The following is a 27955-nucleotide window of genomic DNA, read 5'->3' on the forward strand; positions in this document are numbered from 1 at the left end:
TATATATATATATATATATATATATATATATATATATATATATATATATATATATATATATATTATGCAGATATGGAAACACACACACGCCCAGATGCTAATTGGTCCTAGATATAAAAAAATTTGAAAAATTCATACTGAGCTAATCGAAGGAAGGACACTGAGGAAACTCGGAGCTATAATACATAACATTAAGTATCCTGTTTTTTTGTTTATTTTGTTCTTTACTTCTTTGTTATTTATAGCACTTTGTGTACTGTGGATATTTCTAGCTAGTTTCACTGTGTGTGAGGTATTAACTGGAAATTGTCCACTTTTATTAAGCATCTGTTGGGTTGTTTTTTTCTGATAACTTGTTGCAGTTAAACTCTTTTTTCAAGAGGCTCCTTTAGCTGTTTAAAACTTTCATTTAAAGGCTCACTGCTGCTTTTCAGCTTTGAGAAACATTACTGCAGTTTCCCAGCCTCCCTCCCTGTTGGTATAGTGTTTTTATAGTTGGTGGCTTTGCAGTTGCCCGCCCCTAGTGTAAATTTGATCTGGGACCCGCCTCCCAGTCTAGTGTCATTACCTCATTCTACCCAGTACAGGGAGAACATTTGAGAAAGCCAATCAGCTTAGTTTCTGCTACTCCTTTCTCTCTTTCCACTAAAAAAAAAAAAAAAAAAACTTTTTCTAAGCTTGTTTCCTGCCTTTCCTGTGGGTAGTCTAGCCTGGATATAGATTTGCTGTGTCCAGGACTATTTGTAGGCTTCTAGGGCCCAAGCCTTTCTGTGTTGGAGGGAAGCCTTCTAGCTTAATTTTGTTTCTTAGAACTAGCCAGTTTTTTGTTTCAGCACTTGTTCGGAACTTATTGTAAGCACTAAATAAGCTACAAATTACTACAGCACTCAACTTTCCTCACTGTCTAGAGGAAAACAGTTTCTAGTACTTAACAAATAAGCACCTATCCAGGCATGTCTAAGGGTCAGCCCCCGGTGTTTCCTTCTGTCTACCTGATGAATCTGGGCATTTTGGGGCAATGCAGCAATTACCTCATGTACACAGACAACCCTCTCCTCCTACCACCCAACACTACAACCTGTGAGAGATGCACTTATATAGCCAAACTGGAAGCAAAGCTCTCTTCACCCAAGACTGGACTAGACAGTCAAGAGGAAAAGGTAAACACTTGCACCACACCACATTCAGCACATAGTCCCTCAAAACCTACACCACCAAAGCACACACATAGAAACACAAAACACACACCTACATTCGCGGAGGCTCTAAGTAAAAACCTGCCCAAGCAACAGGGACCTCCAAAGCAGAAACACAAGCAACCTCCACCCCCCAACACAACCCAAATGACACATAGCCCACAAACTCAGTGTGCCACTCAACCACAGCCCATAAGGCATAACAACATACCCAACACTCTAGTCATAAGTGACTCTATAGTCAGGCACACTGATGTTCCACTCACCAGGCTAAACAAGGAGAAAGTTACTGTCAGCTGCCTGTCGGGTGCCAGGATCCGCCACATAACGTATGCACTCCACAACAAGTACAAATACGACTCTGTCATTATCCATGTTGGTGTGAATGACCTGAGACATACCTCCTTGGACTACAGAAAAGGGACATGGAGGAGCTGTCCGATCTTGTAGCCCAGGCAGGTATGACCCTAGCCCTGAGTAGCATCCTGCCATCACCCAGAATGATACCACAGTACAAGGACAAAATGACTGACTTCAACAATTGGCTAAGCTTCTGGTGTCATTCTAAGGGGATCCAGTAATTGTCTGCCTGGGATGACATGATCGACAAGCCACGATGCATTACCAGAGATGGCCTGCACCTGTCGCCCCTGGGATTCCGGATACTGGCTAAGGCTCTAGCCACCCCTATAGTGCCTTTTTTTAGGCAAGGTTCAAATGACAAATTCACCACCCTAACAGGTACAGGCAAGAAGAATCTGAGGGTATTGCTACTCAATGCTAGAAGTCTAAATCTCAAAATGCACTCTCTCGAGGCACTCCTTAAAATGGAGAACATCGACATCTGTACAGTGACAGAGACCTGGCTCAAGGCTCCAGAGAGTACCCCTGCATTACCAGGCTATAATTCATACCACACCTTTCGGCCACCTAACCTGGACAGAAACACTAAAGGCAGAGGCATGTCCATATTCATTAAGGATATCCACACCTCCAGGCTAGTTGCTCAGCATAATGCATCCGAGATTATCCAAGTGCAACTAACTCCGGGCAAGACTGCAATCCAAATTGTAGCTTGCTACAGATCCCCCACCATGCCCCAGGATTCCCACTCCTCATTTCTTAATACACTGGAAAATATTAGGGTACAACCTAACACCCTAATAATGGGCAATTTCAACTACCCTACCATTAACTGGGAAAACTACTCATGTACCATCTCTTGTGCTCAACGTTTTCTGGAATTCATATATTCCAATGCCATGGATCAACTTATACACACCCCCACCAGGGGCAGCAATATTCCAGACCTGGTTATTAGCAACATGGGCAACCGGTGCTCCACACCAGAGGTCAATTCCTCGTTGGTCAAATTCGACCATAAGCTAATCACCCTGGACATCCACATCCCTCCCCCACCCCACATTATGGAAACCACAGTAAAAAATTTCTCCACAGCCAACTTCACGCTTCTTAAGACAGAAGTGGCAAACTTCACGACAACCATGCTGACGGACAATAGAGGTATGACTGCCGAATCCTACACAAATGCACTTTATAAGCACTTACATGAGTGCATGGATTGTGCAATCCCTAACAGAACCAAGATGCTATCCTCCAAAAAAAGGAAGCCATTCTGGTGGTCCCCTGCCATAAACAAACTCTACAACAGAAGAAAGAAACTGTTGCAAAAAAGAGTAAAATCCCATGATTGGAGAAACTCCCTGGTCAGCTTCAGTAAGAAGCTGAGATCCCTCATAAAATCCTCCAAAGCTAGTTATGAAAACAAAATCACCACTGACTGTAAAGACAACTACAAAGCATTTTATAGCTATGTCAAGAATCTCAATGGCAACACTCACATCTGCTCTGAGTTACAGCACAATGGCACTAAATATACAAAACCAACAGATATTGCCAACATCCTGGCAGATAGGTTCAGTGCTAACTTTACCCCTCTGTCATCCCCTAAAGGGCCCATCTCTATACCAAAAGAATGCAAAGTTCCTGTAATCACGGCTTCACAGGTAAAAAACACACTATCCAAAGCCAAGAACACAACATCCATGGGACCTGACGACATCCCAGGCTGTGTTCTACATGAACTAGAGAACGAACTGGCACCCCACCTAGGTACCATGTTCAGTCATAGCCTCACCTCAGGCTATGTGCCCACTGAATGGCGCACAGCGACAGTTATCCCACTCCGCAAAGGGGGAGCCACCACAGACCCAGGAAACTACCGCCCCATTAGCCTAATGAGCCTGGTCTGCAAGGCTATGGAGCATATCATCATGGAACTTATAAACAATGACATTGGTAATCTCCAAACTCAGGACCCCACCCCGTTCGGGTTTGTAAAAGGCAGATCATGTCTCCTAAACCTGATAGACTTCTTTGAAGTAGTCACCAAAGCCGTAGATGAGGGTAAGGTGGTTCACACAGCCTATCTAGATCTCGCCAAGGCTTTTGATACCATCCCCCACTCTGGAATTATAGATAAACTCACTAAACTAGGTATAAATCCCTATGTCACAAGATGGGTTGCCAACTGGCTCACTGACAGAACCCACACTGTGAAAGTAGCAGACTCCAAATCAAACTTCAGACCAGTGACAAGTGGAGTACCACAGGGTTCAGTCCTGGGTCCTCTCCTGTTTGATATCTACTTCTCTGAAGTACAGGCCAACACAGAAGGTCTTTGGCTAACGAAGTTCGCAGATGACTGCAAACTAGGAGCCATAATCAAAACTCCAAAAGATGTGGACATCCTACAAAAGGGCCTTGCTGAGACAGATGCCTGGTGTCAAAGCCATGGCCTCAAGCTCAATGCCAAAAAGTTCATTGTCATTCCTTTTGGTAAAAACTCAGTACCCATGAATTATCACATAGGTGGCAGTCTACTTAACACCGAAAGTGTGATAAGAGACCTTGGTACACAGGTGGACAGTAGTCTCTCCTTTGATAATCACATCGCCATAGTAGTCAGGAAATCCTTCTATGTGGCACACCTCATCACAAAAGGTTTCTCATCCAGGAAAAAAGAGGTCATTGTTCCCCTCTACTCGTCACTCATTAGACCCATTATAGAGTACAATGCCCCTTTTGGTATGTACCTCACAAGACATATACAACAACTGGAAAGGCCACAGAAATACCTCACAAAGAGGATTACCGGCCTCAAAGAGATGCCCTATGCAAACCGTCTCAAAAAACTGCAGCTTTATTCCATTTATCGCCTACTCAGAGGCGATCTCTGCCTAACACACAAAGCTATGTCAAACCCAGAGCTTTTAGACATGCTCCACTTAAAGAAATCCCAATCCCTACGAGCTACACACTCTAGGGACCTAAACCTCATCACCACAATAAACAGAACATGCTGGAGGGATAGATTCCTGTCCCAGAGACTTCCCATACTCTGGAACAAACTACCTATCTATATCAAACAAAGCACCTCATTAGTAGTGTTCAAGAAAAATCTTGATGATTGGATGGGAGATAGGAAATTCACCCCGGGGATCACTTCTGTGGCTCTGCTCGACAGTGGCACAGGAAAATAATTTTCTTGGGTGGCGAAAGCCAGGGTACCTTTGGCTAGGCTTATATAGGCCCTAGGGCCAATAGCCTAGTACCTACCTATGAACCTATGAACCTATAAAAAAGCATAATAGGAATTGAATCCCCCTCAGAAGTGTGGTAAAAGCATACAGCAAAACAAGCTGCTGCTACTGTAGTTCGTGCTATACTTTCATATCACCGTAGATGAATGTAACTTACACTTTTCCAGTTTAAACTTCATAAAATTAACTGTCTTCCCTGTTTATTTCAGAAATAGTAAACGTGGGAGGAAAGGTGGTTTCCGTTTGATCTTTCTGTGCGATTTCTGTACCACTTTTACACGCATCAGGTTGTTGTATTTCATTTTTTGATTTGTTAATTTTAACTTTTACCTGTTGTTTAAAGATATTAGTTAAACAGCACAACTAAAAGCTACATTCACAGAATTTCAAATAAGAAGCCACAGAGATTTTTTTATGCCGATGTGCTAAGTGTTCACTTATCATTGTGTGAGTACAGGGAGGAATAACTACAGTTTACAGTTCATTTGCAACTTCGAATGTGAATAGTTTTAAGTTTAATTACATGTTTAGCTGTTAGAGTTTATTAAATTAAACCAAAGAAGGCGTAATCCAAAGTTTTTCTTAAGAAATCAGAAGAGTGGTGGACTTGGTAGGTAGAAACACAGCATCATAACTCAAGCTGCTCCTTTATTTAGTTGTTTAGACTGGTGTACATTTCCTTTAGTGCAGGAAACGTGTGTAGATATGAAGCAGTCAACTTTTGATTTTGAACATAGCTGAGCCAAGTTAGCAACTTCCAAAGTACAACATGTTTTGCTTAGAAATAATGTGGCAGTTTAGTGAGAGCCATTTGGTTGTTATAGCAGCATATCACAGTTGATCCTGTTAAACAATTACAATGCATGAATCAGAGCAGCTCAAATGAAACGTCAATATTATCTCAGACTGAAAAGTGACTCAGCACAGAAAATTTAAAAATGTATTCTGGTACAAATTTTGAAATTATCTGAAACTAACCAGACAGCAAGTTCATTAATTCCAAACATAGCTATGAATACAAGTACTATTTTTGACTACAGCCATATTTTAGTTAATGTGCTGTGAATGTTATACTCTTTCTTGCTCAGTGTCTGTACACTGGGATTGTCCCTTGCAGAACTGCTAGAAACTAAGTACAGCTAGCACAATGAATGATCGTTATGAAAAAGATCAATATATTAATGTAAGGAACAGTTTGTGCTTATAACTGCATAACAACTGCTCGATAAATTAAAACTTTTTTGAACGATTGCTCGTTCGTTGTGCATCCTCAAGAAAAAAAAAAAAATATATATATATATATATATATATATATATATATATATATATATATATATATCTCAGAGGAATGAAAAAAAATCATGATGATTGCTTAAAATGTTGATTCCTTCGAAGGACAGAAGGAAATTCGACCACTCACCATCCTGAAAATAACATCTGCTATCTTACCATTTTGCAAGGGGCCACCCATGTGGGCAGCTGCACCCCTTGTTACTTATATATTCTAACTCCAAGATCGCACTACAGTGAGGAAAAACGTAATTTTCCCGATCCCCACTGTAGTGCAATGCCCTTCAAAATACCAATGCTCCAAACTACGAACACAATCTCCTTGTGTTCACAGTTTTGCCTCTCTGCCGCTCCATGTTTGTGCTTCTAACTGTCGAGGAAAGTTACCTAGACATTTTGATTGTGTGTATAAATATATATATATATATATATATATATATATATATATATATATCTATATATAAAATATACACACACACACACACACACACACACACACATACACACAACTCCATGTGTAAAAATGAGAAAAGTGGTTGAGGATGATAGACGGATGGATATATATATATATATATATATATATATATATATATATATATATATATATATATATATATATATATACATACACATATTTATTGTACACACACACACACACGCACACACACACACACACACACACACACACACACACACACACACACACACACACACACACACACACACACATATATATATATATATGCATATATATATATATATATATATATATATATATATATATATATATATATATATATATATATATATATATATATATATATAGGTCTCCTACAGATGTTCGAAATTCCAAAAAGCCAAAGACCATATGGCCGAGATCATATGTTCGACTTTTGAAATTTTGAACGTTCTGAACGGACAGCTCCTCATTGCACAGAATGGGAGAATTTCTATTTACTGCACTGTAGTGTGATCTCGGAGTTGGTATATTAAAGTTAAGGGGGGTGTGGGGGGCATAGTAGCTTTAAAATAATGTTTTTTTTTTTTTTTTTTTTTTGCATGTTCGAAATTTCAGGAATCGAGCATATGGTCTTGGCCATATAGATTTCGGCTTTCTGAAATTTCGATCATGTATAGTAGACCCATACATACATACATATATATATATATATATATATATATATATATAAACTCAAGCTACAAGAAGACTTAGACTGAACAGCTGTAGTTATTACCCTTGAACAGATGGGAACAGGAATCCCATTCATATGTGAAAGGAACTCAAAGCCAAATGATAATTGATACTGGGAGGCAATACAAGACTGAAATTTAATAGAAAATTGACACTGCGGGTAGCAATATTAGCGACATTACTAAAGTGGGCATTACTTTAGTAACTACAGTTCAGCCCGAGTTTTAGACACTGGGATTGTCTTCTTTAAAATAAGTATTAGCACGAGACTAATAGTAGACTGTTCAGTTGTAAATGCTGCTTCTCAATTACAGTTAATGAAAGAATTTTAGACTATAAGTTTATTTAACTATTTCTACTGATAAAATACAAACCAGTCCATACTGCTAGAGACAACCTTACTCAGCTTTTGTAATCACCTGACAGAACATACTCGGCTTATAATATTATTCATTTGCTTGAATTTCACTGTGCTGGACTAAATGCTTAGGTGCCATTGCAAACACTTTGTTAGCATACTATTGGTGACCGGGCTGCAAATGGTTAGAATGTTTTGTGTTTAGCTTGTGATTTACTTTGAACTGCACTGATTGGTTAGATGCCATTGCAAAAGGTTTGTTAGTGTTATGCTTGTTACCGATGCCAATATTATTGTCTCTATTGCTTATGTGATTTTTTTTTGTATATAAAATGGCATTACCCTGAGTCTGTTTAACATGTTATGCTTTGAACACAACAAGCCAAAACTGAAAGATGCAAAATACAAACAACCAAAAACTACAAAGTTTCTTGAAAAATGCCAGCATGCAACATACAAAAATAATTTAATAATGGTTAAGTGCTTTTTTTCTTGTACATATATCAAAAGAATTTCATCTGATGAAATCCAACAATAATATACTCTTAATCCATCTACTAACAAAACCCCTCTTGAAAGTGTTATTTATTTCAACACATATTTTTTCAGATAGAATAGTCTCCCTCAGAAAACATTCCCTGCACCTCTACTAACGTCTCTCAACAACCACATACCTGTATCTTAACTTTTACCTTAAAACCTACATCCTATATAACACAGATCCTTAATAACCTTAAACCAGGCTTCACCACAGCATATAACCTTCCAGGTGAATAAGTTATAATAGCTGCCAGTAGTATTGCCCTTCCTATCTCAATACTCATAAACAGGTCCATCCAGAAGTCTCACGTATCTTCCCTTTGGAAAAGTCACAGATGATCCCTTTTCATAAAGGTGGTTCATCAAGAGAAACCAGTGCCTTAGAGTTATTGCAATCTTGTCACCCCTCTGTAAAATATTAGAAAAACGTACTTGGAATCAGCTGTTAAAGTAAATGTGGCTTCTGTCCTTCTCATAGCACTAACACTGCACTCCTTGACTTCACAGAAAACATCACTAAAGCTAGAGGTAGTGGAAGACTAATTTGCTCCTTGTTTCTAGATCTGTCAAAAGGCTTTCAATACAGTCAGCCATGATAAACTTCTAGAAATGTCCTTTCTTGATCTGTCTAATCCTACCCTTCAGTGGTTTAATAGCTATCTGTCTGATGGACAACAATCCATCAAATGGCTCAACACTCTCTGTCCTTACCTCCTTGTTATCACTGCTGTGCCACAAGGATTCATCCTTGACCCTTTCTTTTTTAATAGACTCACCAATACTCTCCACTCATCCACCCAACAAGCTTCACTAATTAAATATCTGCCCCTCTGACAGCCTAACACACCTCTAACAAATCACCCTAGAAGCTTTTTCAGGCACTGAAGAATGGGTCTGTCACTTCTAACTTATGGTCAATGCAAAGAAAACCAAATTACTACTTTTCTTTCCGAAAACTCTCCGTCTCTCCCTTAATGAGGCCATCATCGAATCGTCTCCCATACTAAACTATTGGGGTAAAACTAGATGGCAACCTAAGATATGGCATCCATATTTGAAATTATATTCAAAGGAGCCACAAAATCTTGGGATACTCTACAGAGTGAAAAGTATCCTTAACAGATGAATCTGAAGTACTCTAGCAACCACAAACCTTACTTCCCTTCTGTATGGTGCTTCTATCCTTACAAAGTTACAGGCAACAGTAATAGCAAAACTTGAACAATGTTACAATGAAGCTGCAAAATTTACAGCCAGCACCCCTTTTCATAACCACCACTGTACCGCACATAAAAGTCTAGAATGGAAAGAACATGTCCACTACCTAACATACATACAGTTACAATTTGCCTTTAAAATTTGTGCACCTCCCTTTCTGATTTACACCTCAGAGCTCCTAAAATTTTCCTTGGAGAACACGACTGTTAAAATGGCAAGATGTCTATCTTTCCAAAAGCAGTGCAAACATAGAAAACACCCCAGACCAGTAAATGTGTCTTCATATTTATAGAACAAAGCATCATTCCTTACCCATCCATCTTGAATCTTTTCACCATGACAAGTTTCTGACAACTCAGATGACCTATTGTTGATGGAGCTTTCATTTAAATTATTTAGGAAGGAATCTTGTACTTTTATATTTGCAAGTATGCAATGTCTGACCAAGTTACACCACCTTATGGAATAAATAAGCAATCATCTTATACACAATTTTATACACAATTTTAAGATATTTATTCACTCAGTGGGTGCTTTGAACATTTAATCACACATCATGTTGCATTCTCTGCCAGTATCTACTTTAAACATCAATATTTGTTTATTTTGAGCTTTTTTGTTCAGATCTTTGTTGGATCTCCTTGTTTCAGTGAATTCTCTGTGTCACATTTCTGCACCCTGTGAACTATTTTAATGCCTGCTGCTGTCCTCACAAATAAAAATTATTTTTTGTGGATCTGTGCTGCCATATAGATTATTTTTAGTTAGTCATGTCTCAGATTTTGTACACTTTAGCTGCATTATTTGTGCTACAGCTGTTACACAACTGACAATCTGCAGGGTGTCCCCTTGTAGCATGCTTCTAACCATCTCATGGTCACTGCAACACATTTTTATGTCTTTCATGACTCTGCTAATCCTTCTTTTGACACATTTCTTCCATTAAATTTCAAAAGCCATTTTATACACTTCTTATTCTTCCACCAACTCTTCTCCGATTACCAAAGCACTTTCAGTCACTCTGCCTATATCTCTAGCTTTATTTAATGTTAAATTTGCTTTTTGTGGCACTCTACTACTTCTTATCTGATTATTTTATATGCAACATACAATTCTGTCTTATATTGATTAATCATGTAACTCACCAAAAGCACAGCCTTCGGCCTATTTTTTTAATTCAGTAACGTAAGCATCATTACTTTCTGTTGTACATTTTGCCATTCTGAAAAACAAATGGCAAACATATGGAAGACTTTCGTACTCAACTGACGGTACATCTGAAAATTCTATTTTACCATAGCTGTATTCTCTCTTTCTCACTCCAACTTCTAAAATACACATTTACTAACTGTTAATCTGTTTTATTTTATTTATTTATATTTGTTTTTAACTATGGTAGAGCATTGATCCACATGAACCTTTTTCAGGTAAAGTGTTGTACTCTAAGAGTTATATAGTAGGTAAAATGGAGGCTGAAGGAATCAAACCATGTAATACAGAAAGTAGGTCATCAGCAGTTCATAGCCTTTATTTTACCAAATAATGAGATAATGGAACTTTTATATACTTTATGGCATGCAGAAATGTGGCTTGCTGTGCTTCTGCAGGCTTTTCAGCTTTTCTACATGCAGTTAGGAAGAAGTAAAACTTTTTATATTACATGTTCCAGTTCCCAGCCAAATCACCTTGCAGATAGTAACTTCCTGTAGGTTGGAGCTGCTCCATAGTTCAAATATTAACAAATAACGTAATCTTGCTTCAGCTATATTTGACATATGTAATATTTTGGGTTCATTGAAGAGATGGACTTCAAGTGGTGTGCATCTGGCTGTTGACGTCACTATTTTAGACCACACACTAGTATACAATGCATCAGACCATGTGACCTTACACCAAGGCATTCTTAAACAAGAGGCTGGAATAAATGAACCGAGGTGATAATAGGACTACGGGTAAGTGGGTGGAACACAATAATGCAAAAGTAGAAAGTGAGAGACATAGCCATGAAAGAAAGGACAAGAAGAAGGAAACCAATGGGGGTAGAACAGGACAGACAGCAGTGACATGATGAAGAAAAGACAGATGCAAAAGTGGCTCTCGAAAGCAGCAGCAGTGAAGTGGGCAGAATGAGGCACAACACCAGAAGTGAAGCATGGAGGATGAATGTCACTAAACATGGCTTCTATGAAGAGTACAGGATGGATAAGAGAGAGAGATCATGTGCAGTCCAGGGACAGAGGCGACAGGCATGAGCAATGAGGATGGCACAAGTGGGAAAGGTTGAAAACTGGATGGGTAGTATGACTAGTCACAAAGTCAAGGAGATTACAGAATTATGGGCATACAAAAGAGGACTATAGTGACCATTTTGCCAAATACCAGGGGGATTGTTAGTCTTGGCAAGTGAGAAGAGAGAGGGAGAGCAGGTAACTTTGAAAATGATTTTGGGAGGATTGAATGCATGTTGTAGGGTACAGAGGCACCAAATTATGCATGTATGTATGTATGTATAAGTTTATTTCAGTATGTTATTTTGACTGGGTTAGCACCAATAAGCATATTGCCTTTTCTGAGAAGACCTTGTGTGGTACTCAGAATGATTAGAGAAAAGGCATCACAGAAATTTCCCTGTGCAGTGGCAAGGGGTGCTTAAGAGTACTATCTGTTTGCTAATTGGGATTCCACTAAGACAGAGGTGGCAGATACCTGCTTTACTCTTTCTAAAGCTGTATATATATATATATATATATATATATATATATATATATATATATATATATATATATTTATTTATTTATAATAAATAAATATATATATATATATATATATATATATATATATATATTTTTTTTTTATAAATGACCTCATAACTTGAATTAAGTGAAATTAATCTTGTTTAAAGACTGGGATGTTGCGAAAGGTAATGGATGTATCTGCCTCAAGCTACAATTTCTAATTCTATGTGTGCTGAACTTATTTATGGCTAGACTGGAACATGAGAAAAGGAACCTGAGATGAAACAATCTGCTGGTATATCATTGCAGGAAGGCCGTATATGAGAGCTAGATTCACTCTGTGCTGTTCCTTGTGTTCAGAGACCTCTGAGAAACAGCCATGGCAGAGATTTCACCCGAGCATCCTTTTTATCTATGCTAGTAGCAACAATGGGACTTCATTTCTTCACTTGATTTAGTAACACATAAATGCCACCTGTTTATATTTTCTTGGAACTATAGCACCATTGACTGGACAGCTTTTTTTTTTTTTTTTTTTGCATTTTTTTAGGAGTAAGACTTATCTTGTTTCTGAGTTTTAAGCCTGTGCAGATTACAGCATTAATTTAGGTTTCTAATGAGCTTGTATAAAATATTTTCTTAGAAAGTGCTAAGAAGTATGATTTCTGTTTATGTAAACTAGAGTCTTCATATCGCTAGTCCTTGGAAAAACTTTTCTTCTTAAGCTTTGATTGCAAACAATAAGAAGTTGGTGGAGTTTGATTTTCTTTTAAGACTGAAACTTTAACTGACTCTGATATTCAAACTGCTGTTGAAGTTACATGTGCCAAAGTCTATTAATGTTCATAAAACATTACAAAATGCTGCTGTGGACTTGGGGCTGAGAATTTTCTGTTGATCTGCATGTTACTGACAATCATTTGTGCTATTTAAATAGATTAATAACTGTTAGAAGTTACCAGTGCTGTGTTGCAATACAGGAACTAACCACTAAATGTTATATTTGTCATAATGAAAAGCATTTTGGTAGGGACTGCCCAGACAAATTTTGTACTTTTTGTGTGAGAAAGGTCATTTCTCTTGGGAGTATGAGCCATCCTATATCAGTTATGGGGATGTAGGTCATTTTTGGCCAGACTGTCTCACCGAAAGGCCATATGAAGAAGATAAGGACTGGGGGGGGTGGGTTATGTAGGCTGTTGCTGAACAGAAGGTAGTGAGTCCTTGTGTTACAGGTCTGTTGTTGCCCCAGTGGCTGCTGGTGCTGCAAAAGAACAGCATGATAACCATTTTGGTTTTGGATCCTTCAGAGGACAATGGTTACGGATGGATTCAGAAGATGAAGAAGAATCTGCTGTACTGGGGATGTCATTGGTTCTACTGTCAATAGGTTTGTTGAAGGACCTTTATTGTCAAGTTAGGGGATGAAGAAAGAAAGCAAAATTCTATGTATAGTAAATGCTATAAATAACTGTGGTTGATGTTTTGACTTTAAAAGAAAATAGTTTGAAAGTAGAGCAGAGGATGGTATTTGTTTTTTGAATGGTTACATGATCAGGGTTATGAGAGTGTTTGTCTTTACATTATTCTTTCATAAATGGAGCAGGACACGTTGTAACTGGTTGAAGGAGTTAAATTTTTTTATTTGGTTTAGTAGAATGTTCTAGAGTTTTTATGTGGGTTATTAATACTAGTACAGAGATTGTGAATTGGGGTGTGGATGTGGATGGTGATTTTATGTTTGTTGACGTAGGTTACGGTCATCCTTTTTAGGGTGTTGAATTTATATGCTCCTGGGGAATGGGATGGGACTTTTAGGCAAGAAGTTTCTGAGGTGTGGGTCATTAGATTCAATGGGGGTGGGGGTTATACTTTGTGCATGTGTGGAGAGGCGGGGACTTCAATTGTCCTCCACATAATCGTCCATGGAAGAATATGTTTGCATATTAGTGGGTTTACTTCAAAGGTTACCCTTTTTCAGATCCTGTTGTGTTGTTGGCAGTTTTAGTGCTTGTCAGGGCAAGATAGATTGGGAGAGATGTTTTTGATTTATCGGTGATTGTTTTCTAGAATCAGTATAAGCAGTATTTTGATAGAATTTGGTAGGTTTATTGGAAGAGGGAGGATTTTTATGTTAGCTGGACTTCCTGATGGATAGCATTTATACATAAACTTAAAAGTGAATTTTGTTTTATTTTGAAACAGTTAGATGGTATGTCTAACAGGATGGAGGTTGGTGATTTGGATGGTAAGCTCATAGAGATCTGGAGGCTGTATGATGTTCATATGTCAGCTCTCCATAAAGAGTATAGTTTGCAGCAGTTTATTTGTATTGGTAAGAAGTGAAGGAATTGGTCTGCATTTTGCTGTGTAACAAGAAAAAGTCAAATTGGGAGCACATAGTTTGTTTATTTATTTATGGAGTTGTAGGAAGTAGTTGAAGAGGAGGGCTGCCAATTTGTACCAGTGAAACAATTTTGGATGAACAGCTTTGCCTCATGGAACACAGTGAGATAGGAGCAGTTTGAAATTTCCAGGTGTAAATATACTTTACCAGGTTTATAGGTGAGTGAATGGAAATTCTATGACCATTTAAATCAACAGCAGAAAGTAGTACATTTGAAGGTTTTTAATGAATAATTACAAAGAGGTTATGTGGTATCAAGTTTTTTATGAAAAAATGGTAAAACTACGTTATTGAGTAATGGGAAGCTTCTATATTTTATTATGAACACACTATAAGGGATTCTGTTGCATAGGCTGGAGAAGCAATGTCAGTGGAGTTTTGTGGGCAGCATTAATGACAATAAAAGAATTAGGGGATTAGTGTGGAATGTCAGTTAGGGGTGCTGATGGTGTGAATATATAACAGGATATGTGGCAAAAAATGTTTACTGAACATGACTTCTCAGCATATGGGGATAAGTATGAAGCACAGGTGTTGAGGCGCTGAGGGTAGAGAGGCTACTTTGGAAGTGGTAACAGGTTATAGAAGAAGCAGATAAATATTAAGGTTCCAGTTTAGGATGGTTTGTCTTAGACAGTATATATTTTTGTGACCTTTATTGAAGGATGAGCTGACAGAAATCTTTCAAAGTATTTTAAACAAGGTAGTTGATGACTTTGTGAAGTGGATATATTGTTTTTTTTTTATTTTAGTAAAAAGGGGAACTTGCAGGCTATACATAATTGGAGGGCTGTTCTTTTTTCATTATATCTGAATATGAAACTGAACAGGTTGTCTAACACAATCAGTATGTTTCAGACATGTAGAGTGAAGGGACACAATACATTTTATTCTTTTTAGAGTGATCACAGAATGAAAGGGTAGGTTGATGTGTGTTCTTCAACATTAAGTCAAGAGAATGCTTGTGGTAATATTAAACATGAGTCTTTCTGGAGAACAATAGATGAACTAGGAGGCATAAGAGGTTTTCAAGTTTGTTAAGGGAGTTTACACAATGGGATGAGGGTATAGGTTTTATTAATGGAAGTTTGAGTAAGTTTTTATTTGAGTCTACTTTTCTATGTAGCATATATGGATAGCTTTATTAGGGGTTTAGCAGAGAATGTGGATGTGACAGCTATGTTTGTAACTTCAAAAAATAAAAACACACTCCGGTCCATAAAAGCAATCCATTTTTATTCAAAGTTTAAGTACACAATAATTACAAAACTAATAGCTTAAATATCCTAAAAATGACATGACATTGGCCAGCTGACCCAGCATCCAAATAAATAAAGATTTGAACACATTTAAAATCAGTTCAATTTTATAAAATCTGAACACCATAGTGTTATAACTTAAAAGAGCAGCATTTCAAAATGCTACTTAAAGATGTGCTGTCATTCAAACATGGAAGGCAAGTCACAATTAAATAATTGCTGGTACAATTCATAACACTCTAACTTGATTTCCCAGTTATATTCCCTTATCATGTGTGGAAATTGTTCTATGACACAAAATAAAACGTTTTTGAAACTTCTACAAACTTCCACATCTTGCTAATGAGATTGTCACATCTCCACATTCAATATCATAGTAATTCTGAATCCACAATGCAGGTCCCACAGAAAACGGAAAATACGAGGTGACTTGAAGAAATTTTTAATGAAGATCTTTCTACGTTGGTAAAACTGAACATAGACTTAAGAGAAGGATCTACGAATACAAATATGATATATTGAACAAAAAGGAAACAAACGCTTTATACAAACACACAAAGGTATGCTCAAAAGCAAATTTCAACTTTCTTGTTATGGAACAAATACCAAAAGAAATTAGGGGTGGGTTATGGGAGGAGAAGAGTTTAGGGAACGTTGGTGGCTAGTTACTCTGGAAGCATCAAGCCCCCCTGGTTTAAATAATTTTATATCTATTGTGCCATTACTAAAGTTGAGATCTGCTAGGCTGTAATTTTTATTTATGATGCAGTTCATAACAACACCACTAGATGGTGGAATAACATTGTTTTTTATAACATTTGAACAAGTTTAATAGTTTTTATTTTTGTATTTTAATGAAAGTATTTAATGAATGTGAAAGTATTTATGTAATAACATGTTTTTAAGGAAATGTTTTAACTTCATTATTTATTAACAAATAATTTTGTGTAATAACATGATATTTAATGTTTTATTAAAAAAAACCTTCATTGTATGCTGCCTTATGAGGGAAAAGGAGAGGAAGTGATTGGTTTAAACAACTTTTTATTATCTATTAGACAATGTGATTGGTTTATTCATACAGGTGAGGGAGTATATAAATGGTAAAATAGAATTCTAGGTCATCTGATGAAGTTTTTATGAGGAGAGACGAAAACGCTGGTCCTATAAGTACGTTTATGTGTGTATGTAGTTAGTAAAGCTTGTGGATTGTGCATTAAAAATTTCTTCAAGTCACCTCGTATTTTCTGTTTTCTGAGGGACCTGCATTGTGGATTCTAGTTACATTTTGGTGCCTTGCTTCACTTTTTTCGATCATAGTAATGCTCATAACTAGAGAATGTAAGGCTCTTTTGGTCTTCCTGTGTAGTATAATTGACATTTTACGCATATCACTGTACCATTATCTTACTTTGGCAATTATGACATTCCCTTACTATTCTATATACGCTCTTTCCAGTGTGTTTAATTGCAATGCCTACACTTAAACATTTCTATAATTCTGTTAATACTAACAGAACCTACTCTTTCCATATATGATTTTAAATTTATGTTTACAAATCTTGGCATCTTATAAAAACGGTCACTTAAAGTTTTGCCCAAGCCCAGAATGCCTCAGTGCTTTCTAAAAATATTGTACTATTTGCCTCACTGCAGTTAGACAAAACTGTAGCTTTAGAAAAAATTCTAAGTTTATTTAGGTGTATGTTTCTGACAGGAAAGACATGCTGCAAGATGTGGTATATGCAGGTGAGCTGTGTGCATTGACTATAAGTCAAATGGATGTAGAAAAAGTATTGGCAGTGTCTGCTGAATGGGAAGGTAAGACAGAAGTCAAGATAAAAGAACAAGTGTAAAAGGTTTGTGTGTGGGGATTAGAACAGAGAGGTATATGACAGAAAGGGTTGAGTTTAAGCATCATTTTAGGAAATACAAATGCTCAGGAAATGTATTTTTCATTCCAGGGATTTTGTGATTATAACTTTGAAATTTAGTTAGAGATAGCTGAAAGTATGGTTTATTGGTGGGCTGGGCATCAAATTGAGAGAAAGAAATTTAAAAACATTTTAGTTCCTATATTTTGTATGTGGTAGCACTCTTGTGTCACTCACATTTAGAAGTGAGGTTACTACAATTTTTTCATGGCATTTTAGTTTTAAAACTAAATCCACTGAAGCAGATATGAGTGAAGTTGAGTTGGATATGCTGGACTGAGTGATTTGCTTCTTTTTTTTTAACCTACTTTGCTTAATGAATCATGCAAAGTTAGGCTGAGACTCAAAGGGCTGACAGAAGAAGGTGGGATGAGTGGGACAGCATACAGGTGAGCGATTTGACTGCATTGCATAAAGTACCTGGGCCTATCTATATAACATGTACTGCAAGTACTGATTGAACAGTTTAGTGAAGCAGTACGTGATACAGAAGATTTGAAGTTTTAATATCTATTTGTATATAATATGCATATTTGCCAGTATGAGATGCATTCTATATTTCATTAAAAATGTATTACAGAGCAAAATTTCAACACAGATCTAATACTTTTCCACTACCTGCAGTGTAACATGTAAGGTATTTTTGGAATGCCTTGAGTTAAGGCTTACTTATCCATTTCTTCCTTGCATTTTCCAGTACTTCAAAGGGTGAGAAAAACCTCCATCTTACCAGCCACATAAAGCACGCTTTGTATTTTAGCTCCTACGCCATCTTTCTTATAACAGTCTGCCATCTCAAGAATGTAGACATCTCCTTCTCTTTCATTCACCATATCATCTTTTCGTTTTTGCTCATAGTATGTTTATACGACTGCTTTAACGTCATATGTATTGGTTATATTCACTATATTGTGCCTTGCACACCTGCCTACTCACTCCAGGATTCATAAAGGAGTTAGCACTGGCAAAGAATTTTGCAGTGTGAATGGTGGTGTTTTTTAAAGTCGATGGTTCACAGAATTAGGGTTAAATATACTTGTAAACTAAATTGCACCGAAGGGTAATGACATTCAGTCTAAATGAATACCCAGCTACATTACCACCACTATGTGAAAAACCGAATGTTAAAAAAAAAGAAGAAAACAGCTAATTATTTTGGGTATCTCTTCACCGGTGCTAACCCCTTTATGAATCCTGGGGCCAGTTTCTGCAGTAAACCTCTAAAATATTGTTTAATGTCCCACCATCATTCACACTTGCAGTCATATAAATCACAGAGTTTTCCTTTCCTCAACAAAACTAGATGGAAATGTAGTCAGTAAAAGAAAGACACTGAATTTTGAAATTCCTTTTCCCAAATTTCTTACCCCACACTACATCAATACCTATTGCTTTATCACAAGTAAAACCTGTAAATGGATTTATTTATAAGCACAGGAACCTCCTACAGATATAAATACAAGATCAATGCATGCATTATTTCCATCCATTAAAAATAATGTCTTCAAGGCCTGTAATCAAGTTTGATCTAGTATTTTGATTATTTATCAAGCAGCTCACTCAGACACCACTTCCTCAGTATCACCCAGCTCCACCCATTCAGACAAACTAGTATCCTAAAACACCTGTTTTAATCCTATAATTTACCCCTTCCCAAAGCTTTTTCTAAAAGTTTTATTTCATACAGACTGTGCAGAACATTATAGTACCGATGTTACATTGCCCCACTTTCCTCCTAAAATCTGCAATTTTCATGACTGACATTTAAAGTTAGCCAATAGTGGCATACATTATTGTTCAGAACATGCATTCTTATGCAAAATGTTTTGCACCATTAGCTTGCCCCTAATACTGGGATATTCTTCAGACATATAGCTAGGCAACCTGTAAAACAAAAACACGTTTTTCACCAAAGTAAAGACAAAAATTAATTAATTAATGCATTGTTAAAAACTTAGAAAACTGCTTGTTACTAATCTAAAAAAGCACAATACTTTGTATCAAGAGCAATCAGGAGAAGTACCTGCAAACTGTCTGGCAGAAACGTCTGAAATGCAAGTGGAGCTCAGTTTTCAGAAACAAGCTGGAATTAACTGGAAGTACTGACTGTAATGTTTTACACACTTAGAACCGGATCCTCATTACAGCCCAACAGTTTACAACAACTTCTCCTTGTTTGTCTTGGGAGATGTACTCGTTCGCTGCACAGGCATAGCATTGGAATATCAGAATGTCTATACCTTTCAACTGCCCCTAATTCTGACTTGTACATGTTTTCTGGAGCCGATAGCAAAATTGCTGATTTTGTGCTACAGCAACAAGGATTACAGCCAGCCAATAATGCGATACAAAACAGTTTTGTACTTCTTGTTCAGAGAGTGCAAGATGACGTAAAGCCCCTTATTCTTCTAACATTTCCAGTAAAAAATATTATTTTAAGACAAGCTCAGCTTTTAATATATATGCACACTGTAGAAAGATGCACAAAGTAATTCAATGCCACAAACAAGATTTGGAGAGTAAATAGAAGTGAAAAGATGGATTGAACAGTGGCAAACACTTATTACATGTGAAGAGTTGGGAACAAAGATCCAATTCAAATGGAACAGGAACGCAAAATGAAAGGGCAGTTGACAGTGGGAGACAAAAGAAGACTGGAATTTAAGAACTACAGGAAATTTAAAAGAAAAATGACACTGTGGGTGGGAATGTGAGTGACATGGCTAAAGTGAGTGTTATTTTTGTTAGTTGTAGTTGGACCCAAATTTTAGACGACTGTCCCTTTAATTAAAATTCATTTATGAACCTTATAGATCTTTTGACTAGCATTTATTTATTTATAAGAATATTTATCTGCTTTTATTCATCCACGTAGATGGTAATCATTCTTTACACTATTGGATGACTGCTTAAGGACTATTACCAGTGTGTGTGTGTGTCTGTGTGTGTGTGTGTGTGTGTGTGTGTGTGTGTGTGTGTGTGTGTGTGTGTGTGTGTGTGTGTGTGTGTGTGTGTGTGTGTGTGTGTGTGTGTGTGTGTGTGTGTGTGTGAGATATATATATATATATATATATATATAGAGAGAGAGAGGGAGAAAGCGATGAGAAATGTGTGTGAAAAGCAATTAGCATAGATAAAGGGCACCATAAGACATTGGTTCACAGAGCCAGTGAGAGAGAGAGAGACAGACAGAGAGAGAGAGACAGACAGAGAGAGAAAGAGCAGTTGGAAGTGCTTGGCCAAAGACTCAGCCCTGTACGTGTCCAGTCTGGGTGAGGACCCAGGACAGAATGCATATTCCCTTTACACTCTTGGAACCAGGCTGTAGTTTGTGAATTTACTATTAAGATATACTTACATGCTCCCTCTGTCTCTTCTTATTATTTCATCTCAGCAGTGTCAGACATTTTGACATCAGTGGTGACACTGTGCTATCTGGGTATCACGTCAGTGGCAGTTGTACATTCACACCGTGAATATCTCTCAACTTTTACCTCCAGAGGTAGGGGCAAAGCAAAACTTAATTTGAAAAAGAGCTTCAAATTACTAATGCTTTTTAAATGCTGTTTCAATTAACTTAGAATTTCTCATAATAATTTCCAGTTTTAAGAGGGATACAGCAAATGTTTCAGAAAACAGTAGATGTTTGCATCCAAACTCTGGAAAGTTGTGAGGTATGCTGCCATCACATTTACGTGCAATGGGTTCCAGTACACCTGTACAACTTTCCTTTATTCTCTGATTACTCACTTAATCCATGGATATTGGTATGATGGAGCCTGCCAGTCTGTTGTGGGATACAAACACAGACTTACACATTGCATGAATATATAAAAGTAATAAGGAGGCTCACTTAGCATGTGTGGAGGATATGGAAAGAAACTGTGGCACCTAGCTCACATGGACACCGAAAGACCAAACAGATCAGTCTAATACAGTAGCCTGAGCCAATGGAACTTGATAGTGACTTTCAAGTGCCTGAGCCCCAGGTGCTTGAAGATCATCATCTAACAGCCAAGGAAATGAGCATCTGGCAACTTTTGCAGGTTGCCACTTTTGTTCAACCTTGAATATGAGTTTGGGCAAGGTAGGTGCAGCAGCCATACTGGGAGGCGGTGGGAGTATAGCTTAGGTATTCAGAAGGTGATCAGATGGTGGGGTTATGTTTAGGGTGTTTGAAGGGAGGTTCAGAGTTAAGAAATGGAAGGTGAGTTTAGGGTTAAGGAACATCAGGCAAGTTTTAGGTTAAGTAGCAGGAGGGACTTCTAAGTTTTGGGAGTGGGACAAAAGTTTAGATTTATGGAGTGGTGGACTTTGCCCAGCAATTGGGGACTTTAAGTTTCGGGAGGAAGAATGGTTTTATATGGTTAAGCAGTGATCAGGGATTTTGTGTTAGGGAGTTTGAGACAAGTTTAGGGTTAGTGCTAGGCTCTGGTAGGGCACTACACTTTAGCAGGGCAAGTTGGGCAGTGAGAGCACTAGTTAATTAAGTAGGATTAAGCTGATGATAGGGCACTTACTGTTTACAGTAAGTATGTCACATCCTACTTGCATGAAAGCACCTACAGTATTCCAAGGCAGATGCTACACAGAAGGCAATCAAGTCAAGAGCTAAACTGATGAAGTACATGTTGCAATATTTGTTTTTATTTGATTACTGTAATTCACAATTTATCAAAGACTTCCAAATTTAATGAGGGATCTAAACTGTCTATGACAAAATCAGTGCATGAAAGACCACAACTAACACACAGTCTATGGAACTTGCAACATATACAGAAAAGCTATCAATAAACCAGCAGTAAAAAACATGCACAATGACCCAGCACTGTTATAGTCCAAGAACTCAGCAACCAAGTAATGTGCAGCAAAAACTTCAATCAAATCAGCAGGTGAATAAAAAAGCAACCAATTAAAAGAGTATATGGGTTTGAAAGCACAAAGCTTCTTGCTCACCACCAAATCTGTAGTATATATTCCAGGACACACCCCATTGTCATCATAATGCAGCAGAATAATGCACTTTGCTTACCTGTTGGTTTTAGTGTAAAGTATGTTCTGACATGTCTTTCACCAGCCACCAGTATGCATTCAAAATTAACTCCATAATCCTCATTTAATACTTCAAAGAAGATAAGAGGATTTTTTTTCATTTTGGTTCCATTTACTAGTATTTCCCTATAAGAAAGGTAAAAAAATAAAACTGTTGTGATGCATTCATCTGTGACTTTAATATGAACTGTAACAAGGAAGGAGTAAGATTATGAATAGGTACATAACCAGAAAACAGCATAGTGCTACATCAAATTGTCATATTCGTTAGTATAGTCATGAGCATTGTGGCCTACACAGGAGATGAAGGATTGATTCCCTGATGAAGAGTGGCTGTCCTTTTTAAGTCTGACAATTAGGGCAGGGGATTAAGATTATGAGATGTTAGTGGTCTGCTTCCTGTAGTACAGCATTTAATTCCACTGGTCTCCATTTGCCTACTGTCTGACTGTCCACAAGTCTGAGGTAATTGGAAAAATCGGTTAGACTCCTTAGTGGTCCTCTGAACTGCAAATCTAATGACTTTCTATGAATCTATAAAGTTTCCTGGTTATTCAACACATTACACTGTATTAATGATACCCTTTCCAGACCTTAAAAGATAAATGTGTTGTGTAAGTGGTGAGAAAATAATAATATCTGCGAAGAGTAACACCAGATTACCCAGCAGTACTTTACAGCTCATAGATGGAGGAATTAATTGCCTCTGAAAGTTCACCTGCTATTGCCCATACAATCAACCCTGTGTGGAATTGTTAAGAAAATAGACTGTCTGTGACTAGATTTTTATGTGGTGAGTATTAATAAATTCTTTCTCTGTGAATCTCAATTCTTTGAAATAACCAGATTATCATGGGTGCAGTGGTGATATCTATGCACAGTTTTCCATTTCATTTCCATCATTTATAAATTAGGTTAGATGGCATAAACAGACATGCACTTGGTGTTTGTGATATGCTTCAAACAGCATTTTAATTAGGCAATGCTTTTACTATAATTAACTGCCTCTCTTAGTTGAAATATGAAGAATCATAACTAAAATGTGTAAACATGAATCTACTTGCAGACCCAAATCATTGCTAAAAATACACTAGTGTACAGGTTATACCAACCATTACTGCTGCATCTTGTGAGGTGTGAGCTTTGTCCCAAAAGACACAAATTCTGATTTCACACAAACTCAGATAAAAAACACAAAGGTATAAAAAAAAAAAAAAAACAACTTACTCTTTCCCGTTTCTCCAGCTCCAGAAACCAAACAACAAAGAACAGCAATTTTGACATAGTAAAATAATAATGGGATAAGCAAATGATTTTCTGGCTGAGACATTGTGTGTCACAATTATGAGTTATGCAGTCAACAGTCATGCTTCAAAAATCAGTCCTCCTCATTAATCTTATAAAAAAGCTTACTTTTGAAAACCAGCTCTTATAAGAACTGTACCTCTTTAAATAAGTGTTCTCTGCACAAACACAGCAGTTTCTGTTTATGTGCAGATAAAATTATCAGAGTAATCAAGAGTTAAAAATAACAAATGGAAATGTAAAACAGAAAAAAAAGAAACTGTGCTGCAGGTCAAAGAATTTAATAAGAAGATAAAGAAAGTCTCTCTTGTGCTACAAGTGAAAAAAGTTACTTGTAAGAATTGATATGACTGTAGAATACTGGAATAAACTGGAAATAAACGGAGGAAACTGGAATGAGGCTGGAATGACTGTCTTTATAGGTTCATAGGTAGGTACTAGGCTATTGGCCCTAGGACCTATATAAGCCTAGCCAAAAGGTACCCTGGCTTTTATCACCCAAGAAAATTATTTTCCTGTACCACTGTTGAGCAGAGCCACAGAAGTGATCCCTGGGGTGAATTTCCTATCTCCCATCAAGTCATCAAGATTTTTCTTGAAAAGCGCTAATGAGGAGCTTTGTTTCATATAGATAGGCAGCTTGTTCCAGAGTATGGGAAGTCTCTGGGACAGGAATCTATCCCACCAGCATGTTCTGTTTACTGTGGTGACAAGGTTTAGGTCCCTAGAGAGTGTAGCTCGGAGGGATTGGGGTTTCTTTAAGTGGAGCATGTCCAACAGCTCTGCGTTTGACATAGCTCTGTATGTTAGGCAGAGATCGCCTCTGAGTAGGCGGTATGCGACGGAGTAAAGCTGTAGTTTTTTTAAACGGTCTGCGTAGGGCATCTGTTTGAGGCCAGTAATCTTCTTTGTGAGGTATTTCAGTGGCCTTTCCAGTTGTTGTAGATGTCTTGTGAGGTACATACCGAAAGGGGCATTGTACTCTATAATGGGTCTAATGAGTGACAAGTAGAGGGGAACAATGACCTCTTTTTTCCTTGCGATGAGGTGTGCCACATAGAAGGATTTCTTGACTACTCTGGCGATGTGATTATCAAAGGAGAGACTACTGTCCACCTGTAACCCAAGGTCTCTTATCACACTTTCGGCATTAAGTAGACTACCGCCTATGTGGTAGTTCATGGGTGCAGAGTTTTTACCAAAAGGGATGACAATGCACTTTTTGGCACTGAGCTTGAGGCCATGGCTTTGACACCAGGCATCTGTCTCAGTGAGGCCCTTTTGTAGGATGTCCACATTGCTAGGAGTTTCGATTATGGCTCCTAGTTTGGAGTCATCTGTGAACTTTGTTATTCAAAGACCTTCTGTGTTAGCCTGCACTTCAGAGAAGTAGATACCAAACAGGAGAGGACCCAGGACTGAAGCCTGTGGTACTCCACTTGTCACTGGTCTGAAGTTGGATTTGGAGTCTGCTACTTTCACAGTGTGGGTTCTGTCAGTGAGCCAGTTGGCAACCCATCTTGGGACACAGGGATTTATACCTAGTTTAGAGAGTTTATCTATAATTCCAGAGCGGGGGATGGTGTTGAAAGCCTTGGCGAGTTCTAGATAGGCTGTGTGAACCACCTTACCCTCATCTACGGCTTTGATGACCGCTTCAAAGAAGTCTATCAGGTTTAGGAGACATGATCTGCCTTTTATAAACCCGAACTGAGTGGGGTCTAGAGTTTGGAGATTACCAATGTCATTGTTTATAAGTTCCATGATGATACATAGCCTTGCAGACCAGGCTCGTCAGGCTAATGGGGCAGTAGTTTCCGGGGTCCATGGTGGCTCTCCCTTTATGGAGTGGGATAACCATTGCTGTGCGCCATTCAGTGGGCACATAGTCTAAGGTGAGGCAATAACTGAACATGGTACTTAGGTGGAGTGCCAGTTCGTTCTGTAGTTCATGTAGAACGCAGCCTGGGATGTTATCAGGTCCCATGGATGTTGTGTTCTTGGCTTTGGAGAGTGTGTTTTTTACCTGTGCAGCCGTGATTACAGTAAAGAGATGGGCCCTTTAGGGGATGAGAGGGGGGTAAAGTTAGCACTGAACCTATCTGCCAGGATGTTGGGAATATCAGTTGGTTCTGTACATTTAGTGCCATTGTGCTGTAACTTAGAGAAGATCTGAGTGTTGCCATTGAGATTCTTGACATAGCTATAGAATGCTTTGTGGCTGTTTTTAGAGTCAGTGGCAATTTTGTTTTCGTAACTAGCTTTGGAGGATTTTATGAGGGATCTTAGCTTCTTACTGAGGCTGACCAGGGAGTTCCTCCAATCATGGGATTTTACTTTTTTTTGCAACAGTTTCTTTCTTCTGTTGTAGAGTTTGTTTATGGCAGGGAACCACCATATTGGCTTCCTTTTTTTGGAGGATAGCATCTTGGTTCTGTTAGGGATTGCACAATCCATGCACTCGTGTAAGTGCATTTAAAGTGCATTTATGTAGGATTCAGCAGTCATGCCTCTATTGTCCATCAGCATGGGTGTCGTGAAGTTTGCCACTTCTGTTTTAAGAAGCGTGAAGTTGGCTTTGGAGAAATTTTTTACGGTGGTTTCTCTAATGGGGGTTGGGGGAGGGATGTGGATGTCTAGGGAGATTAGCTTGTGGTCGGATCTGACCAACGAGGAATTGACCTCTGGTGTGGAGCACCGGTTGCCCGTGTTAGTAATGACTAGGTGTAGGATATTGCTGCCCCTGGTGGGGGTGTGGATAAGTTGATCCAAGGCATTGGAATTTATGAATTCCAGAAAACGTTGAGCACAAGAGTTAGTACATGAATAGTTTTCCCAGTTAATGGTGGGGTAGTTGAAATCACCCATTACTAGGGTGTTAGGTTGTACCCTAATATTTTCCAGTGTATCAAGAAATGAGGAGTGGGAATCCTGGGGCATGGTGGGGATCTGTAGCAAGCTACAATTTGGATTGTGGTCCTGCCCAGAGTTTGTTGCACTTGGATAATCTCAGATGCATTATGCTGAGCAACTAGTCTGGAGGTGTGGATATCCTTAATGAATATGTACAGGCCTCCACCTTTAGTGTTTCGGTCCAGATTAGGTGGCCGAAAGATGTGGTATGGATTATAGCCTGGTAATGCAGGGGTACTCTCTGAAGCTTTGAACCAGGTCTCTGTCACTGCACAGATACTGATGTTCTCCATTTTAAGGAGTGCCTCGAGTGAGTGCATTTTGAGTACATTGAGTAGCAATACCCTCAGATTTTGCTTGCTTGTACCTGTTATGGTGGTGAATTTGTCATTTGAACCATGCCTAAAAAAGGCACTATAGGGGTGGCTAGAGAATTAGCCAGTATCTGGTATCCCAGGGGCAACAGGTGCAGGCCATCTCTGGCAAAACTTTGTTTTCTTTATCTTTATTTTTATTATTTTATTTTATTATTTTATTTTACTATTTTATTTATTTTTCTTTATCTGTTAGTTACCCAGAACTGTGCTGAACAGATGCCAGTCTCTCCTTCATGTGCCAAATCATGTGCCCTACACTGACAGCTTCAAAAAACTCCAGCTTTACTCCGTAGCATATCGCCTACTCCGAGGTGATCTCTGCCTAACATATAACGCTATGTCAAACCCAGAGCTGTTGGACATGCTACACCTAAACAAATCCCTATCCCTCCGAGCTAAACGCTCTAGGGACCTAAACCTTGTCACCACAATAAACAGGACATGCTGGAGGGATAGATTCCTGTCCCAGAGACTTCCCATACTCTGGAACAGGCTACCTATCTATGTCAAGCAAAGTTCTTCATTAGCACTCTTCAAGAAAAATCTTGATGAGTGG

General features: G+C 38.1%; 1 protein-coding gene across 2 annotated transcripts in view; it reads right to left on the reverse strand.

Annotated features, from left to right (window-relative positions):
- LOC122801533 (interleukin-1 receptor type 1-like) overlaps positions 1-27955 on the reverse strand; it is a 786539-nt gene that overhangs the window by 298249 nt on the left and 460335 nt on the right. For both annotated transcript variants that reach the window (XM_044070955.1, XM_044070953.1), the window contains exon 8: positions 22785-22930. In XM_044070955.1, coding sequence (XP_043926890.1) covers positions 22785-22930 — 146 coding nt within the window. The remainder of the gene's footprint in view (positions 1-22784; positions 22931-27955) is intronic.

The sequence above is a fragment of the Protopterus annectens genome, chromosome 5.part0 (genome assembly GCF_019279795.1).
Source record: "Protopterus annectens isolate FY-2018-M chromosome 5.part0, PAN1.0, whole genome shotgun sequence".
In the NCBI taxonomy this organism is placed as follows: Eukaryota; Metazoa; Chordata; order Ceratodontiformes; family Protopteridae; genus Protopterus; species Protopterus annectens.